This window comes from Magnusiomyces paraingens, assembly GCF_902498895.1.
Source record: "Magnusiomyces paraingens strain CBS 517.90 genome assembly, contig: contig5, whole genome shotgun sequence".
Lineage (NCBI taxonomy): Eukaryota > Fungi > Ascomycota > Dipodascomycetes > Dipodascales > Dipodascaceae > Magnusiomyces > Magnusiomyces paraingens.
In genome coordinates, this window is record NW_022474071.1 from 1,869,034 (window position 1) to 1,888,529 (window position 19,496).

Consider the following 19,496-nt stretch of genomic DNA (forward strand, 5'->3'; position numbering starts at 1 on the left):
CGTAAATTTTCACTTTCGGATCGGCAGAACCAGCCGCCGTTCAACTTCTTGTTCCTTATTTTCTTCTTCCTCACCCTCAAACTTAAGTCGGTACCTTGCATCACGCTTAGTTGTTCCCATAACTTCGGCCCGGTAAAAGGTTGTTGTTTCCGGGTACCGAGCTAGAACCTGAGATCCGACTGGGTAAAGAGGTAATTGTGCAATTTGTGTTTGAGTTTCTGGGATTGGCAATAAATCTCTTGGGTTAGCTTTATAAGATTGTCCAGGATTCCCATTTTCATCAGGTTCTGGGTCTCGAACTTCATATTTGACTCCATCGTTATAAATCTTAGTCACTGCGCATTGGATCCATTCTTCCTCAGAAGTTGCACGAGTCTTGCGTAACCGTAAAGCTACCTGTGACCCAATCGGAAGAGCTCGGTCTGGGAACCCGTTAAACACAGCACGGTGGTACTGGTCAATCGAAAATGCAGTTGTTGGTGGTGCCAATTGTTGCAAAGATGTGTTGGAAGTTGTTGTTGTTGTTGTTGTTGATGAAGATGAAGATGAAGATGACGTGGGCAATGACGAAGATAAAACAGAACCGCTGGAAGATTGTTGCTGTTGCTGTTGCTGTTGCTGTTGCTGTTGCTGTTGCTGTTGCTGTTGCTGTTGCTGTTGCTGTTGCTGTTGCTGTTGCTGTTGCTGTTGCTGTTGCTGTTGCTGTTGCTGTTGCTGTTGCTGTTGCTGTTGCTGTTGCTGTTGCTGTTGCTGTTGCTGTTGTTGTTGTTGTTGTTGTTGTTGTTGTTGTTGTTGTTGTTGTTGTTGTTGTTGTTGTTGTTGTTGTTGTTGTTGTTGCTGTTGCTGTTGCTGTTGTTGTTGTTGTTGTTGGTGGTGTTGTTGTTGAGTAGGGACTACACCGTTGTTTGAAGAAGTTGCAGTTGCTGCAGGAGACGGTGACGATGTATCGCTTGCAGACCCAGACCTGGTACCCGATAACGGGACTCCAAACACTCCAGATAATTCTGTTGATGTTGCTGCTGTTGTTGTATTATTTGAAGATGACAATGATGATGATGATGATGCCATTGACATTGCTCTACTGCGTTTCGCATTCCGAGCAGACCCTGCTCCACTCTCAAAGCTATCTTCAGTCGCGCGTCGTTTACGCGTCGTTGTTCCTGGAGTTGTCCCAGTACCTGTGCTTTGAATATTAGCACTGGAAGACCCAGTGGTTCCTGTCATAACTTCATCTTCATCCTTTTTCTTCTTCGACCCACCATCAGTACTCATAACTTCACCAGAAGTTGAACCTGCTGTTGCTGCTGCTGTTGCTGTTAACGCTACTGTTGTAGTTGTAGTTGTAGTTGTAGTTGATGTTGATCCTACTAATCCTGATGGACCAGTACGTGCTACCCGTCGTAGTCGTGCTGCTGTAGCCCCAGGTCGCATGGCCGCCACTGCAGAGTCCGGGACCAGTCTTTGGAGAGACTCTAAAACTTCTTCTATTGTTTTTTTCTCTGCAGCTACAGCTGCACGAGCTTCACGGTATGCCCGTCCAAGTGCTCCAGCCTCTGTTTGGGTAGCTTTTAAAATAGCTTCCTCTTCATCGTCTCCATTAACAATCTCATCACCATCGTTCGACGAAGACGCATCTTCAGCAGCTGTAAGTCCACCGTCATCATTGTCCAAATCATCCTTTGTACCATTCTCGTCATCTTCGTCATCTGGCACTACCACGCGTTTTTTAATTCCGCGCTTGGTGCGTCTTACACCTGCATTGCGGTTTGCAGTACCTGTTGCTCCTGCTCCTGCTCCTGCTCCTGCTCCTGCTCCTGCTCCTGCTCCTGCTCCTGCTCCTGCTCCTGCTCCTGCTCCTGCTCCTGCTCCTGCTCCTGCTCCTGCTCCTGCTCCTGCTCCTGCTCCTGCTCCTGCTCCTGCTCCTGCTCCTGCTCCTGCTCCTGCTCCTGCTCCTGCTCCTACTCCTACTCCTGCTGAGGTGACTGTTTTTGTTGCTGTTGCTGATTTACGCTCACGAAGAGTTTGTGCAAGATAGTCGTCTAGAACACGAGCACCTGCTACATCGTAAACAGCTAGTAGCCCAGCCAGCGGGCTTTCATCGACAGCTATATTTTTTGCAGCACGTTCAGTGGCTGCACTTGCCAATTTTTGGAGTTCACCTGCAATGGCACGCCAGAGACCGAACCCAGGTCCACCGAGAGCTGGGAGCTCGTCTGGGGGGGTTGATGAGGATACATTTGTAGAAGAAGTAGAAGATGAAGAAGAAGAAGAAGAAGAAGAAGAAGAAGATAAGGGCATGTTTAATGATGGATCTTTATATATAGAAGAAGAGGGGACAGGTGGAAGAGATGCAGGGGCAGACCCTGGAGCTCTACGTTGTGGAGAGTGAGCGCGAGGAATTGTAGAGGATGATGGTAGTAGTGGTTGTTGTGGTGAGAAAGAAGAAAGAGGGGTATTATTATTATTATTATTACTATTACTATTAGAGGAATGAGTTGGAGGGGATGCGTAATCTGAAGCGTCTGCACTTGTACTACGTCGTGTTGAGGAAAAAGATCGTTGAGTTCTTCGGGCGGACATAAGTTGGAATGAATAGATTGAATAGATTGAATAGATTGAATAGATTGAATTGATTTAAATGAATGAATGAATGCTGGTGATGATTTTTTGATGGGAGTTTTTTTTTTTTTTTTTTTTTTGGTGGTTGTGAAAATTTTGGATGGAGGGGTTATATTATAGTGTTACTTATTTTGGCATTATGCGGCTCATTATATAATATGTCTACTTGCATTTTTTTTTTTTTTATAAATTTATTTAAATAAAAAGAATTTCAAAGGATTTCAAAGGATTTCAAAGGATTTCAAAGGATTTCAAAGGATTTCAAAGAATTTTTTTTTTTTAAAGAATCTCCACTTTTATTTTTTTAAAGAAATAAATAACTAAATTTTCATAACTATAACTATGTAGTAATCGATATAAAAATAATAATTATTGATTTCTTTCATTCTTTCTTTCTTTCTTTCTTTGCCCCCCTCCCACTCATTTTATTTAATACTTTTAAACTCAATCACACTCACCAATAGTTGGGGGAAAAAAAAAAAAAAAGTTCCGGATGGGTCCCCGCAAAGTTTTTTTTTTTTTTTTAACAAGAAGGTACATGTACCCGATAAGATAAATTAAAGTTATTTAGTTATAATTAATTATTTTAGTATTTATTTTAAATACTTAATATAAATTTTTAAAAATTTTATATATATTAATTAAAGAATAATATTCAATGTTTCCTAATTTATATATTCTCCTCAAATATTTCCCCACACATATTTTTTTATTAGAAATTTATAAATTTCTATTGGAAATTCACAAGAAATAAAAAAAAAAAAAAATTTATTATCATCAACACTCCGGAAAAACCCTCTATAAAGTGATTTTTTTTTTTTAAATCCGAGGGGGGGTGGGTGATTTATTTTATTTTATTTTATTTATTTTATTTTATTTATTTATTTATTTATTTTATTTCTCTTGGCTTTCCACTCAAGTGCTTCCCCAGATTTTAAATTATTTATTTTTTATTTTTTATTTATTCTCTTTAATATATATATATATATATATATAGATTCGTAAACCAAAAAAAATAAAATAAAATAAAATAAAAAAACATCCATCTGCCAATCCAAATTGTTTAAAAACAAATAGAATAAGAATAAGAAGAAGAAGAAAAAAAAAATCTTTTATTTTTTTTTTTTTTTCTACATTTTTTTTTCTTTAATAGAAATGGTTGACGTATCTATTCTGACGGTCAGCCTATCTATCTTTTATGACCGGATTATTTTTTGTACTGCTTATAATTATAATTATTATTATTATTATTATTATTATTATTGTTATTATTATTATTATTATTATTTTTATTATAATAATAAATTAAAAGGGAACTTTTTGTTTTTTGTTTATTCCGTAAAGTCAAAAGTATATAACATCAATTATTTGTTTATATAAATATACAATCACAGTTATTTCTATTATTATTCTATTATTCTATTCATTTAATCCCCACTTTAAGGCCCTTTCTCTTTTTTTTTTTCTTTTTTTCTTTTTCTTTTTCTTTTTAAATTTTTAAATTCATTTATTTTTTTTATTTATTTATTCTATTATTTTATACTATTATTTTATACTATTATTTTATACTATTTTTTTTCCCATCTTTTAACGGATACCTGTACCCAAAAAAAAAAAAAAAAAGTCATGTAACATTGTTGACATTCCTTTTTTTTTTTTTAATTTCTTCCCAAAAAGGAAATAAATAAATATAAAAAATATAAAAAAAATAATTTTATTCTTTACCCCGCGGATTTTATTTTTTATTTGCTTTTTTTTTTTCATTCAATTCTACATAAGAATTAAAAAAAAAAAAAAATTTTAAAATAAAATAAAAAAAAAAAAAAAAAAAAAAAGGGCCAACTTTCAAGACTGGCGAAACTCCAGTCTACATACCCAGGTTTTGGTCAATTCATTCTAATCTGAAATAACCCCAGAAAATCAGCAATCATCATCATATAGACCTATATATATATATATATGTACTTTTTAAAACAAAAAAAAAAACTTTTTTCAAAAGAAAAAAAAAACTGTCACTTAAATAAATTCCAGGGGATGTCAAATACTATTTAATATAGGGCCAAAAAAAAAAAATAAATAAATAAAAATAAAAATAAAAATTTTACTACATTGTATAAAAAAAAAAAAAAAAAAAAAAAAGTTTCCCCTCAAATCCTATACATCCATTTTAACCTTTCTCTTCCAAACTCATATAAAAATCCCCCAGATTCTCCCCCGGTTTTTTTTTTTTTTTCTTTTCTCCATCATTTTCTTCTTCTTCTTTTTTTTTAATACTTTCATTATCATTTTTTATTAATTCTAATTCAACAATAATCCTAACCTAATCTAATATATACATATATATACTTACATACTACCCATTCACAATGTCCGAATCAAAGCTCTCATCTACAAACGAAGAATACCATATCTCTCCACACCCAAACCATGACTTTATCGCCTCTTCTCAAGGTATCTGCAGAGTCCTCACATCTGACACCCATGTCCAATTAGGAGGAATGACCTTCCATAAGGATGAATTCATGAGAGCATTTGAAGGTTACCTCAACCCAGGTTTTTCAAAAGCTCCAACTCACAAGTTTGGTAACCCAGTCCCCATGGGTGTTGCATCCTTCTGTATCCCAGTCTTTATCATGTCTCTTGTCAACCTTAATGCCCGTGGCGTCTCTAACGGTCAAGGAATGTTTGGTATCGCTCTCTTTTATGCTGGTCTTATTGAGTTGGTTGCTGGCATGTGGTGTATTGCTTTGGAAAATGCTTGGGCTGGAACCCTTCTTTCTTCCTTTGCTGGCTTTTGGTTTTCTTACTCTATGATTATCGTCGATGTCTTTGGAATTTCCTCTTCTTATTCTTCTACAGGTGAACTTAGTAACTTTGTTGGCTTTCTTCTCTTGGCATTTTCAATTTTCTCTACAATCATGTGGATTCTTACCTTCAGATCAACTTGGGTTCTTTGCACTATGATGTTCTTTGTTGCCCTCACACATACTACCCTCTGTGCATCAAAGCTTGCTTACTCTGCAAGCGTTGTTGCTGCTGACCATCTCACCAAAGCTGCTGGTGTTTTTGGTATCATCACATCTTGCTTTGGATTTTACATCATTTATGAAGGTCTGGCTACTAATGAAAACGCTCTTTTCGTTCCTCCTGTTCTTCTCATGCCTTCAACTGTCACTGGACGTGAAAAGGTTGTTGATGATGAACACCCTTAAATTTGGTTAATAACTTTTTTTTTTGTATTTTGTTTTGTATTTAAAAAAAAAAAAAAATAATAAATTTTTTTCATAATTTATTTAATGTTAATTGAAAAAAATAAAAATTTTAAAAAATAAAAATAAAAATAAACTTTGACGATTAACAGAATCCCGCCAGTCTACTTTCCCCGTATAACGTATTACCCCAGGTTGCTACTGGGGATACAATCGGACGGATCCCCCCACAAATAGAATTGAGAAAAGGCACCTACTATCTTATATTGTTTCGGAAGTATGAAGAATAGGACAATACAAGGGGGGGGGGAAGGGGGGAGAAGAAGAAAGGTATTTGGGTGGATTTTTTTTTTTAAACTATTGAAAGTGATTGTTGAAAATTAGAAATATATTGAAAAATACTTTGGAAATACCTTTCTATTTAAATTATTATTTAATCAATCAATATTTTTATTTGTGATTAAATAAAAAAAATTAACAAATAAATAAATAAAAATTAAATAAATAAATAAATAAAATAAAATAAAATAAAATAAAATAAAATAAAATAAAATAAAATAAAATAAAATAAAATAAAATAAAATAAAATAAAATAAAATAAAATAAAATAAAATAAAATAAAATAAAATAAAATAAAATAAAATAAAATGTCTTGGTATTTTTTTTTTTTTTGTTAGTGGCAGACGGCAAACAGTTTTTTTTTTTTTTTTTTTTTTGTTAGTTCGGCAATTAGTACTTATAAGTCACGTGAAGGTTTCGGCACAAAGGAACTTTTTAATGCCTATTTTTTTTTATTTATTCCCCAAATGGGATTCGTTCCGATTTAAAATAAAAATTAAAATAAAATAAAAAAAATAAAATAAAAAAAAAAAGGGCCTTGTGAGAATTCTTTGGAGATGGGCCTCGGATTGATGATTAAAAAAAATTATTTATTTATTTGTATTACTGATTATTAGTGATTATTAGTGATAGAAATAGTTTTTTTTTTTTTTTTTTTTTTTTTTGGAATGTACGTAGTAACACTAACACCAGTAGTCATTGAAAGTTTGAAAATATCGAAAGCTGTTATTGAAATATTTAAAGCAAAAAAAAAAATAAAAAAAATAAGAAAATACCCAATTTGAAATAAAATAAACTCATTGACGTACTAAACTAGAAAATAAAAAATGATAATTGCTATGGTTTTTTTTCTTTTTTTTTTTTAATAATTATTAATGGCTTTTGGAGTGTTAATGACATTTTTCATACTTCTCTCTATTCACCTTTTACCACAAAAACATTTGCTTATATATATATATATATATATATATATATATATATATATATATTTGAAAATAAAAAATTCAACTTACACAAACACAAATATGTTAACAATTCCTCAAGTGTAGAGTTTTTTTTTTATTTTATTTTATTTTATTTTATCTTCATTATTCTGGTTACACTTGTTTCTCTACGTCATTACAATCAATTAAAACAATTCAAGTACTTACTTAGAACAACTTTCATTTAATTTTTTTTTCCACACCCCTCTTTACCTGATCATCCTTGAATTTCCCCTCAACTTTGGTTTTTAAAAAGTATCTTTTCTCACTCCTCCATTTTCTCTTTTTCTTGGTTTTTTTTGACCTAAAGAGAGAGAGTGGTGGGGGGAAACTTTTATTCAAAGAATAATCATAATCATCTTTGTTTGTTTTTTAACCAGTAAAAGAGACAAAACAATTGTCTGATATCTCTTTTTTTTTATAATCAAGTGAGGGGAGGAGGGTGAGTCTTTAAATGAAACCAAATAAATAAAAACTGTTATTCTACTTTTAATTTCACTTGTGCCAATGGAAAAAAAAAAAAATTTATATGAATTCTAAACGGTATAAATTAATCAATCGTCATTCTGACTTTAAAGCTTATTTTTTGTCGTTCCTAGTATATGCTATTGTATAGTTGAATAATGACTGGTTAGCTGTCTAGTAAAATTGTTGTTGTTGTTGCTGAACTTTTTTTTGAATCCAGTTAATATGTATTGTTCAAGTTTTCTTCTTTCATTTGTCTTTCCCCAATAATTGTATTTTTTTTTAAAAAAAAAGTTTTGAGTGTAAAAGGGAAATTCATTCTTTTAAAAAATAAAAAATAAAAAAAAAAAAAACATCAAACTTTCATTGACTTTATATACCATTTGATTTATATTCTTAAAAGTTTTGTTTACTCTTAAGTATTTAACAGATAATAATGGAATTGTCTTACCACAAAAAGTAAACCAGCTTGTTAAACTGCGGATATAAGGCTTTCCGCGAAAGAGAAAGAAAGAAAAAAAAAAAAAAAAACGAAGATGGACTGATATCTTCAAATTGAAAAGATCGGCTAGGTGTTCATGCTTTTTCAAAAAGGTCATGAAAACAAAAATTAAAATGAAATAAAAATATAAAAATTAATTATTTTCCTATTTAAATTTAAAATCAATTATTTTCCTATTTAAATTTAAAATCAATATTTGAAATATAATTTAAATAACAAATTGTACTTTTTATGCAGTATTTATTCTTCTTCTTCTTCTTTTCCATAAAATGTCTAATGCAATCTATATATGTGGTATTAGGTAATTATTATGTAACTTACCAGTATGAGGTGTGTCCAGGGTCTTCCATGTCCAAATTCTCATCCTTTTTTTTTTTTTTTTTTTTTTTTTTCCTTCTTTAGCATGTCAGTTTTTTCTCATTTCCTTCCCTTTCACCATACACATTACCTCTCACTTAAATATTATTCTAATTCATTTTTTTTCCTATCAAAAACAATCCTTTGAAAGCTTCTTCATGATTCATTTTACCAGGAATCTACTTTCTCAAGTTCAAACCATTTTAAACAAAACAAATATCACAATTACTTTTTTGTCAAATAAATATAATGTTTACTTTTAATGTTTCTTTTAGTTCGATTCATTAAATTATTTTTATTTGATTTCTCAACACTTAATTCTAGTCCTTTAGTTTTTCATACTCAATTCAATATTTCTCAAACTTAAGAATCCTCTTAAATTGGCCATAAACCTATTAACTCCTCATTTACTTCAACTTTGGGAAGATTTTTAACTGTTTAAATTATTTTTTGTTTTATTGCTCATTTAATTTCTCATACTATACCTCTCATTAATTAATGAATGTTACAAAATTTCAAATACCCTTACTCACTCACCCACTCACTCGTTTACTTCATTGTTACCTTAAATTGATAATCAACTTTTTCAACTGTTTTAACTGTTTCAAACTACCATTTTTCCATTTTACCATTTTGAAATTCGTTTTAATCGCTTTCAATTCAGGTATAAAATAACATCATAACCATATGATAAAAAAAAAAAGACAGCCTCAATGGTTTTCATAACCCGTCACAATCTCAAATTAAACTATTAATACTGATTATATACGTTTCTGGTAATGAAATGTTGACTCTTCAATCCATTGATTGTATCACCGTGTATTAGATTTACATTCTGAAAATCTTTCTGTTGACCAAAATCATGGATTCTTTAACAACTTTTGTCATGACGTTTCACTCTAACATTTAAACAATTTTTTATTGGAATTGTTATTTATTTCATCTTGATATTGTAGGAAAATTTAATTGCTTTATCATGAACAACTGTTCAGTGCTGTCTGCTTGATATCTAGACGGATACCCGATGTTGCTGCTTATGGTGGGCTTGTCGCCAACCATTTTCGTTAAACTCTGTCTTGTTACCGTTGACAAAGAACAACACACCAAACGGCTTATTTAAACTAGGTCATACTACCGCGATTTCCATATCCATATATGCATTTTGGTTAAAGTTTTTCCGACGACGCTTAGAAGACGTGCATATAATACCACCACCTACAGTACCAAATTTCAAATAACAATTATTAGCACTTGTCATATCTTGGAACTTGATTCAAAAATAAGATTCTGTCGGTCGTTGCAATAATAATTGTCGATCTTATCTCTAATTATTGCTCATCTACTTTGATGATTAGAATTATTTTTTTTTTCTTATGAGGAACAATGTTACCAAAACCCACCAGATTATAGTAGTTGGACCACCAAAATATTGTTGACTAGAAAGTATGTAATTGTAGATGCTCAATGAATGATATAAAGAGTGCATAAAATGTATTAATCTCTGACTTTTGCTCTGCTATAAAAATATAAAGCAATGAAACTTTAATGTAATTAATAAATATAAATTAATGTTTAAAATTAATATCAAAAGAATCGTACATTGTTTACCGTTGAAATTTAATTTCTTTACAAAACTAAACATCTTTTAACAACTGGGTTTAAAAAAATACATGAGTAATTATTTAATTGATTATATGTTGAAAACAAACAAATGATTGAAAAGAATATATCAAATAAGTAGTTTAAATGAATTTAAGTCATTATTTTTTTTCATTAAGATTAATGAAATCTAGTAGTTGCTTTGGTATCGACCTAGACCCCATCATCATTAAAATTGCAATACCGTCTAAATATTTCATGTCTGATATACCTTATATTGTATCTGAACTTATTCTCTATCAATTTATATTTATAAAAAAACTAATCAACCTTTTAAATTTCTTGATTTTAAGCTTTTAAAATAACCTGACAAAAAAAATATTCAAAAATCATATTTCAATTTTTACAGTTCCCACCAAAATCTCAAATATCTCCCTTAAATTTCTTCCAATCACAGTTTTGATTATACCAAAATGATCCTTAGAAGATTTCGCATCTAACAATACCAATAAAGCTTTGTATTTTGTGAAAAATATTTTTGACATTATGAAAAAGTCCAAAAATCAGCCACTTTCTGAAAATCGATGGATTCCACCCGTGGTTAGGGATTTTTTAATACTTCCCAAACGCTGTATTTGGTTACCCATAGTAAGTAGTGACTTACCAATAATCAATTATGTTACCAGTAATAACTTAACCTAATTTTTTTTTGGTTTTGAAAAGCTTCAATAACTCAATCTAGCATTATTCAATTGATTAAAAACCTATACCATTAGTTTTGTTATAATTAGGGCTACATTTTGATATACTTTTTATAACAAAAAGACAAATTTGAAATTTTCGATTTTGGAAAGTCTCAAAAATGGCAAAAATCAGCTATTTTTTAAAAATCGATGAATTCCTCCCGTGGTTAGGTTTTAAAAAATATGTTACCAGACCTATAATATTGTAACTTTGAGTAAGCCTTTAACTTACTAGTAAATAATATTGTTACTTAGAGTAACGTAGTGTAATTTTTTTTAGGCATTGAACAACTTCAATTACTCACTCCAGAATTATTCAATTGATTAAATAACTATACCATTAGTTTTTCCATAATTGGGGCTACATTTTGATATACTTTTTATAACAAAAAGACAAATTTGAAATTTTTGATTTTGGAAAGTTTCAAAAATGGCAAAAATCGACCATTTTTTGAAAATCGATAGATTCCCCCGTGGTTAGGGTTAAGTTATAAGTTATCAAAAATATATTAAAACCTACCATAGGTAAGTAAATTTAATGATAAGAATACTCTAAGTAATCTAAAGTTACCATTAGTAACGTAACTTGGACATTAACAGTGTTTTTCTTTTTTTTTTTTTTTTAAAAAAGTTGATCTTTTTAATCTATTTCAAACTAAATCTACTTATTTATTATTTGTTTGACTTACATAAAGCTGTAGTTACAATGCCAAAATATTTAAAGAAATTTTTAATACAACTCTTTTTCTTTTTCTGTGACCTTAAACACACCATGATAAACGATAATCAAACAACAGAACCAGATTTCAAAAACTTATCAGTCTATATATTCTTTTTTCAATTCAAATTTTGAGTCTTATTCTTCAGCTTTTTTCTAAGTATCATGTCTTGCTGTAGCCATTTGACACGACTAAGACAAAGTCAGAATGAACTTTCCGCGAGGTTGGGATACCTACCCAGACTAAAACCAAAATCAGGCAAGTATATTATCGTTCAAAGTATTATAGATACATGCATATGTTTAATGAATAAATATTAAAATTGTTTTATTCCAATTATAAAAGTCTGTGAATCTTCTTGTGGGAATTGTAGTTGAAAGGCCATTGCAAGAAAGAAATCAGTAATGATAACACTGCTTATGTACCCGTTCATCGGCAACTTCTATTACTTGGACAATATCCAATAATTAAAAAGAAAAATTCATTATATCGACACAAAAAATTCACATCTCCTAAGGCTGGAAACCACTTCATGTCAGGTGGGTTGAGTCGTGTAAGTTGGTAATAATAGCAATTTAAAAGCAATTGGATTGACATGGAAACAACACCTTTTTGTGAAATAATATAAAAAAAAGTAAAGCATTTAAAAAAAAAAAATTTGAAATGTTGTTGGTATCGTGGTGGTTCTTAAGAGCTTAAAATCTAGCTACTGAAAAAGTAAGCCTAATGTCTGTCTTGTCCCTTAGTTAATATAGTCATTAGGTAAGAATCAAGAACCAAAAACTGATAAAAGTTATTACTGTAAACTTTAAAAATGTAAAAAAAAAAAAAAAAAAAAAAAAAAAACGTAATTAAAGTACTCTGTTTTTCTGTAGCTGGGTATTTTCATAGCTGTTGCGGGAAATCTTTAGAGGATATCCATGGTACAGGAATAGTTCTAATAAAGGTATTGAGTTCCAGGTAACTTTGAATTTAGTAATATCATCAAGTTAAATATCATTTAAATACTTTAAATTAATTGTTAAAGATTAGAAAAATACAAGGAATTTATCTTTTGTTGAAATTGATTTTATTTTTTTTTTTTTTTGCAAAGTTCAATACTAAAAAACCTAACTAAAGTTTCTCCATGTCAACATGGCTCAAGACCAAATACAAGATTTAAAAGCAATTGAAAAATCTTACTTAGTACAAAGAGGCCGTAAAAAGTATTCTAGATATTTTAGAAGATGTATTGAATGTAATGGGTTTTTAGTTAAGAAAGTTAAAGATTGGTGATAATGGTTTTTATGAAATGAGAAAATAAACAAAAAAAAATTAAAAAATTAAAAAATAACCGAGTTTGGCATACTTTTGGTGTTTATTAGTAATCAGTTGTTGGGCAATTGAGTTTAATTTTTTTATGGTAACTAAATAGTTTAAATATAGTCAATTCCCAATTAAATTCCATTATATCACCAGATATTCTCTAAAGCTTAAATGAATAGTTGTAGATGAAATATCTACATCCAACCAAATCACTATATATATATTAATAAATAATTATATAGTTATTTATCAATCAATGACTCATGTTTCATATATACATAAAAAAATATTTTTTATGTAATTTCAAAATGAATTAAGAGGTTTTCATTTCCGCTTGAAACATGGCCAGTTTTAGCCACACTTGTACATCACTGGTTTCATTTTCATTTTCATTTTTATTTTTCATTTTTCATTTTCAAGTTTAATTAATTGAATTTTTTTTTTTTTAATTATTGAAACTAGACCTGTAAGGTTTCAAAATCATTATCTAGTTAAAAAAATTTTTTTTTTTCTTTTATTATATGAGGATGAAATATTTTTTCTTAAGATTAAATGTAATTTATAGGTAAACTGTTGTTTCGGGGCCCGGGACTCAAGTAAGATTAAAAGCACCGGTGTCTTTTTTTTGTTTTCTTCTTCTTCTTCTTCTTCATAATTGAATAAAATTTTTACAAAATCAATTATAATTCTATTTACTATATTATTAGAGCAAATTTAGCATTTCTAAAAGAACCCGAATTGTTTTTTTTTTGTATCTTGAAACAGACCCGAGATGATCTTTTAGAAATCCCAGGAAGCACGACGAGGACGCTTGCTCCGGTTACTTCCCAAAAAGTAGAATTTTTTTTTTTCTCATCATACTGCCTATCCAATTGCCAGATGTATTTGAATTTGTATTGTTGAATATTATTGGTCACTTTTTATTTTTTTCTTGCCTGGAATAAGAGACACTCTTCGCATTTCTTCAAGTCACAATATCATTGCCAAAAAGAAAAAAAAAAAAAAAATAGGCTATAATGAGCACTGCTAGGGACGATGAACTTGTTTCTTCCCAATCGGGTAAAGATTGGATAGGGTGTGAAGAAACGCATGACCAGCTTAACGCAGTGATGACGAAGAATGCGGTATGAAAATAGAAGATGGGATAAAAGAAAAAGAAAGAAAAAAAAGGTATAAAAAAGAAAAGATATATATATATATGTATGAATGTTGAGTAAAAAGTGGGTTTGTTTATAAGTTGTTGATGGTAAATTTTTTTAGTCGATGAAAGAAAAAAAGTTGTTGATAATGTTGATAGATTGAAAACAAAAAAATTTGCTAATAAATTTGATAGTTTTTTATTGCTGAAATTTGAAAATTTTTAAAGTGTCGAAACGATGTCGTCAATCGCAAGAGGGGGAGGTTTTTTTTTTTTTATAGATTTAAATTTTTAAATATAAAAGACTTAAAGGGGGTCAACCAAGGTTCAAATAATAAATAATAATAATAATAAATAAATAAATAATAAAATGCTAGATTCTAGAAGCTTGGGAAATTAGTGTTAAATGTTAGTATTGGCGGGCCTTCGAGATACACCCCTGGATCTCTCCGAACCCATTTTTAAGGATAGGCAGTATGGGAAAGCTCACCAGATGTTGAAGTTTAATGGCTACAATATTTGATAAATTTTTTGAGCATAGTAAGAAGAAAAAAAAAAAAAAAAAAAAAGGAAGTGACAATCCGTCAGGTAATCAGTGACATTTACATCTCTTTCCAGGACTTTTAATGGTTATGAATTAATAATGTTTGCGGTTGATAGTTGATGATTAAAGAAAGAAAGGGAAGGTGGAAGTTTTATTTTTTCTGGAGAGAGAGAAAAAAAAAAAAAGAGGATATTGATGGAATTCGTAGTATTGTTCATGAAATGAAAATGGAATTGTAGAATGTTTTGTTAGAATTTTGTAGAAACTCATTGTGAAAAGGGAAGATATTGACTTACCTGGATTTGAAATGTATTTGAGGATCAAAGAAGTAAGTGGTTGATCATCATCGTCATCATCATAATCATCTATATATATATATATATATATATATATATAACTTTCTGTCAATGATTACTGGGAAATTGAATTATTGAGATTTTTTTTTGAAAGAACTTACAAAAAGTGTTGATTGAAATGATTTAGAAATATATATAGAAAGAATAGAAAGATACTATGGATGATAGGTTATTTTTTTTATCAGAAAAAAACTCTTTTATTTTTATTATTTCTTCATTTCTAAAATTAAAAGAAAAAAAAAAAACTTACAAGATGAGAATGATTGTTAATGGTGATATAGTTTGATGATCTTTAGGATATAAACGACTGATGGACTATTTGGTAAGAAAGAAAGAAAGAAAGAAAGAAAGAAAGAAAAACAAACAAACAAACATCATCATCTTCGTAATTTTTTTTTGGTTTTTTTTTTAAAGTAATTGAAAATTTAACAATTTTTTTTTTTTTTTTTTTGGATGAAACAACTTTTTGTTGTTGTTGTTGTTGTTGTTGCAAATAATGTTTGGTTTCAACTTTCTTTTAACTATAGTACACCATTGTTAGAAAAATAATAATAAAAATATATAAATAAAACCTCCCAAATTTTTTTTTTTTTTAAACATCAAAGAATCCACAAAATAAATAAAAAAAACTATATGATTGATTAATTGATTAATTGATTAATTGTTTATTATTTTTTTTTTTTTTGATCTTATAATTTATAAATTTACTTTATAGAATTAAATAAAATCTTTATTTTTTTTTTAGAATATATTTTTAAAATATATTCCAAATTGCCTAATATGGAAATTATTATTATATATATAAAATCTTTCTATCACACACATTTTCTCCATATTTTTTTTTTTTTTTATTTTCATATTTTTTTTTACCAAATTATTACCGCTATCCATTTGTATATAAATCTATTATACATTTTCTATTCTCTTTTTTTTTTGAAATTCTATTAAATATCGCATTTCAATCTTTCTTTCTTTCTCCATTATTTTATTTTATTTTTTTTGAAAAATTCTTTTAACCGCCCAACTCTACAGATTCCATTTTTTTTTTTTTTTTCAACCTGTGCGGCGGCCTACTTTTGTCCGGAGACAAGCAAATTTGCTTGTTATTCTATTCTATATTCTATATACTTTTATACTTTTATACTTTTATATATAATATATATATACCTTCTTATTACCGATATAACCGAGACATAAACTAAACTTTTTTTTTTTTTTTTTTTGATAATTATCATTAATTCATTGAAAAAAAAAACGGCTTATGAAAATACCCGATAATAACATTTCCCTTTTCATTAAATAAATCTTACGGCCTCGGGGTATCCGTCCCGTCCCGTCCCGTCAAAATATATATTTATGAAAAAAGTCGCTCGGTATTTCTCGAGATCTTTTTTTTTTTTTATTATTTTATTATTTTTAAAATCCATTTAATACTTTCAACCACCACCTCTTCCTCCCTCCCCCCCACTCAATTATCGATTATTGATAATTCGTCATTAATCTTTAATCAATTAAATGAACAAAAAAAAAAAAAAAAGAAAAAATTCTAACTTTTGATGATGACATCAATATACAAGTTTTTTTTTTTTTTTTAAATAAATAAATAAATAAAAAAACATATATTTTATTACTTTGATATATTAATTTTTTTTTTAATATTCCCCACCCCCTTCCCCCCACGGATAATTATTGTTTTATATTCCAAAATATAATTTATAATTTATAATTTATAATTTATCTTCCATAATATGTTTTCTTAGTCAGCATCTACAGAAACCAACCAAAACCCCTTTAAAAACAAACTTTTTTTTTTTTTTTTTTTTTTTTTCATCTCCGATTTGTTTAAACAAATTTGTTATTAATTAACATAAATTTTTTTTAAAACCATCAATTTAATTATAATTAATTAAATTAAATTAAATTAAATTAAATTAATTATTAAAAAAAATAATACACATACACACACACACACTTTTTTTTTTTTTTTTTCTTTCTTATAAACTTACATCACTTTTAATCCTATCACCATCACCACTACCACCACCACCCAAATCATTCTTCACACACACACACATAATGGTATGTTTTTCTATCTCTTCTTTAAAATTTATTTATTTTTTATTTTTTTAAAAAAATCTTTCCCAATCTCTCACCATCTTCTCAATTATTCTTTTTCTTTTTTTCTTTTTTTTCTTCTTTTTTTGTCCCCATTTTTTTTTTTTTTTTTTTCGTAGGAACATCCCGCTTTTACTATGAGTGCTTTATGCACTATCGGTGGCCTCGCAGGTTACATTCGTCGCAAATCTTTACCATCCCTTATTGGCGGCGTTTCAACTGGAATTGTCTTTGGTGCTGCTGGAATTCTACTTAAACGTAACGCTGATTGGGGTCTCGAACTCGCTCTTCTCGGTTCTCTTCTTTTGGGTGGCGCGTCCCTCCCCCGTGCAATTAAACTTCAAAAACCTGTCCCCATTGGACTAAGCGTTTTGGCTGGTGTTAATCTCGTCTACTACTCCAAAAAGTATTACGACTTTTACGCCTAAACTTGTATATAGTAATAATAATAATAATGATAATAATTAGTAACAAATTAAAAAAAAAAAAAAAAAAATACAACTTTTTCTTCATCTTCTTTATCAAATTTTTTTTTTCTTTACATCTAAAGCATCTACTCAGTGGACAAGACAGAAGCCTCGTGGGTCTTTGCATAACGACCAGAAGGATCAGCATGGCAGCCCCAATCAGCCTTGGGGATCCAACGCATAACAGTGGACGCAGCCGAAGGTTGTGGGAACAGATCGTCAAACATAAGGCGGTACCAGTAAGCCTCCTTTGTTGTTGGAATATCACTGCCCCATTCAGGCTTAGGGTTGGCCATTTGCTCATCAGTAATGCGGGCCTCAGCAGCATCCTTAAGACCGTCAATCCACGAGTATCCAACACCATCAGAAAACTGCTCCTTTTGGCGCCACAGAATCTCATCAGGAAGATAAGGCTTAGCAGAAGGATCATCAGAGGTATCAAAAGCCTTGCGCAAAATGTACTTCTCAATGTGTTCCTTGGTAATCATCTTATCAGTGGGATCAATAGTCATGCACACATCCAAAAACTCCTTATCCAAAAAGGGCACACGGGCTTCCAGACCCCAAGCCATTGTGGACTTGTTGGCACGAAGACAGTCAGCCAGGTGAAGGTTCTTAACACGGGAAACAGACTCCTTGTGGAACTCTTCTCTAGAGGGAGCATTGGCAAAGTACAAGTAACCACCAAAGATTTCATCTGATCCTTCACCAGAAAGAACCATCTTAACACCCTGGGCCTTGATTTTGCGAGAAAGCAGGTACATGGGGGTAGACGCACGGATTGTAGTCACGTCAAAAGTCTCCAAATGCCAAATGACATCCTTAAGAGCATCAAGACCTTCTTCCAGAGTAAAAGTGTGCTCATGATGAATAGTACCAATGTACTTGGCCACCTTCTTGGCAGCTTGAAGATCAGGAGCATTGGGGAGACCAACAGCAAACGAGTGAAGACGAGAGCCCGAGGTGTTGATCAGGGTACCAGATTCGTCGATACCAGCGAGCGAGTGGTCAATAGGGTTATCCAAAATGGCCTTTGAGGTTTCGCGGGCAGCAATGGAGGCAATAAGAGATGAGTCCAAGCCACCAGAGAGCAAGACACCATAGGGGACTTCAGACATGAGTCTCTTGCGGACAGCCTTTTCAAGGGTTTCACGAATAAGGGTAAGGTTGGCAGGAGTGGAGGGGATTTTTTCCGCATCCCACCAAATAGGGTTGTAATAACGAGTGACTTCATCAGTCACGGAATCGTAAACATGACCAGGGGGGAAGGCGATAATTTCGTCGCAGTCATCGACAAGACACTTGAGCTCCGAGGCAAAAGCACGGGTTTGGGGGTTTTTCTTGGAACGACCCATGTAAAGAGTGGTGATACCGATGGGGTCTCTGGCCGCAATAATGCGATCCTTAGGGGCGTCGTAGAGAACAAATGCAAACATGCCGTCGAGATACTTGGGAGCGTCAGTGTCATACTTTTGGTAGAGAGGGATGATAGGCTCACAATCTGAGTGAGTCTTATAAGGGTAGTCGCTAAGTTCCTTTGCGCGCAGAATGCGGTGGTTATAAATCTCACCATTGACAGCCAAAGCAATGGTTTCATCAGCATTGGTGATGGGTTGAGCACCGGAATCAACACCCACAATGGACAAGCGTTCATGCAGCAGAATTGTGCTGTTTTTAATCACATTACCGGACCAATCGGGACCACGGTGACGGATGCGCTTGGAAAGTGTGAGCGCATGATCCTTAAAGTTTTCAATTTCGGGGTGTCTAAAAAAGGCGCAGATTCCGCACATTTTAAGTGTATATATATATGTATATATATGTGTTGGTGTGGGTATATATGGATGGGATGGTTGAAAAAAAAAAAAAAAAAAAAAAATTCTTAAAATGGTAGGATTTGGGGGCTTTTTATATAGAAAGAAGTTGATTAGATTTTGTTTGAAAAATTTTTATAAAAGAGTCATGTTTGTTAGGTGACACATTATTAAAATTTGTAAAACATTACATAATCATAGAGATAAGAAACCACAAAACTT

The 19,496-nt window shown here is 30.8% G+C and overlaps 4 protein-coding genes across 4 annotated transcripts; 2 read left to right on the plus strand and 2 right to left on the minus strand.

The window, feature by feature from the left end:
• Window positions 1-9: 9 nt before the first annotated feature.
• On the minus strand, window positions 10-2,580 carry SAPINGB_P006244 (uncharacterized protein; the record flags this gene model as incomplete). Its single annotated transcript, XM_032000955.1, has 1 exon — window positions 10-2,580. The coding sequence occupies one exon, from the start codon at window positions 2,578-2,580 to the stop codon at window positions 10-12; it is 2,571 nt and encodes an 856-aa protein (XP_031856846.1).
• Window positions 2,581-4,985: 2,405 nt separating this feature from the next.
• SAPINGB_P006245 (uncharacterized protein) lies at window positions 4,986-5,831 on the plus strand (the record flags this gene model as incomplete). Its single annotated transcript, XM_032000956.1, has 1 exon — window positions 4,986-5,831. The coding sequence occupies one exon, from the start codon at window positions 4,986-4,988 to the stop codon at window positions 5,829-5,831; it is 846 nt and encodes a 281-aa protein (XP_031856847.1).
• An 11,123-nt stretch (window positions 5,832-16,954) lies between these two features.
• Window positions 16,955-17,421, plus strand: SAPINGB_P006246 (uncharacterized protein; the record flags this gene model as incomplete). Its single annotated transcript, XM_032000957.1, has 2 exons — window positions 16,955-16,957; window positions 17,113-17,421. The coding sequence occupies 2 exons, from the start codon at window positions 16,955-16,957 to the stop codon at window positions 17,419-17,421; spliced, it is 312 nt and encodes a 103-aa protein (XP_031856848.1).
• A 125-nt stretch (window positions 17,422-17,546) lies between these two features.
• SAPINGB_P006247 (uncharacterized protein) lies at window positions 17,547-19,253 on the minus strand (the record flags this gene model as incomplete). The annotated part of the gene is made up of 1 exon (XM_032000958.1): window positions 17,547-19,253. The coding sequence occupies one exon, from the start codon at window positions 19,251-19,253 to the stop codon at window positions 17,547-17,549; it is 1,707 nt and encodes a 568-aa protein (XP_031856849.1).
• Window positions 19,254-19,496: the final 243 nt, after the last annotated feature.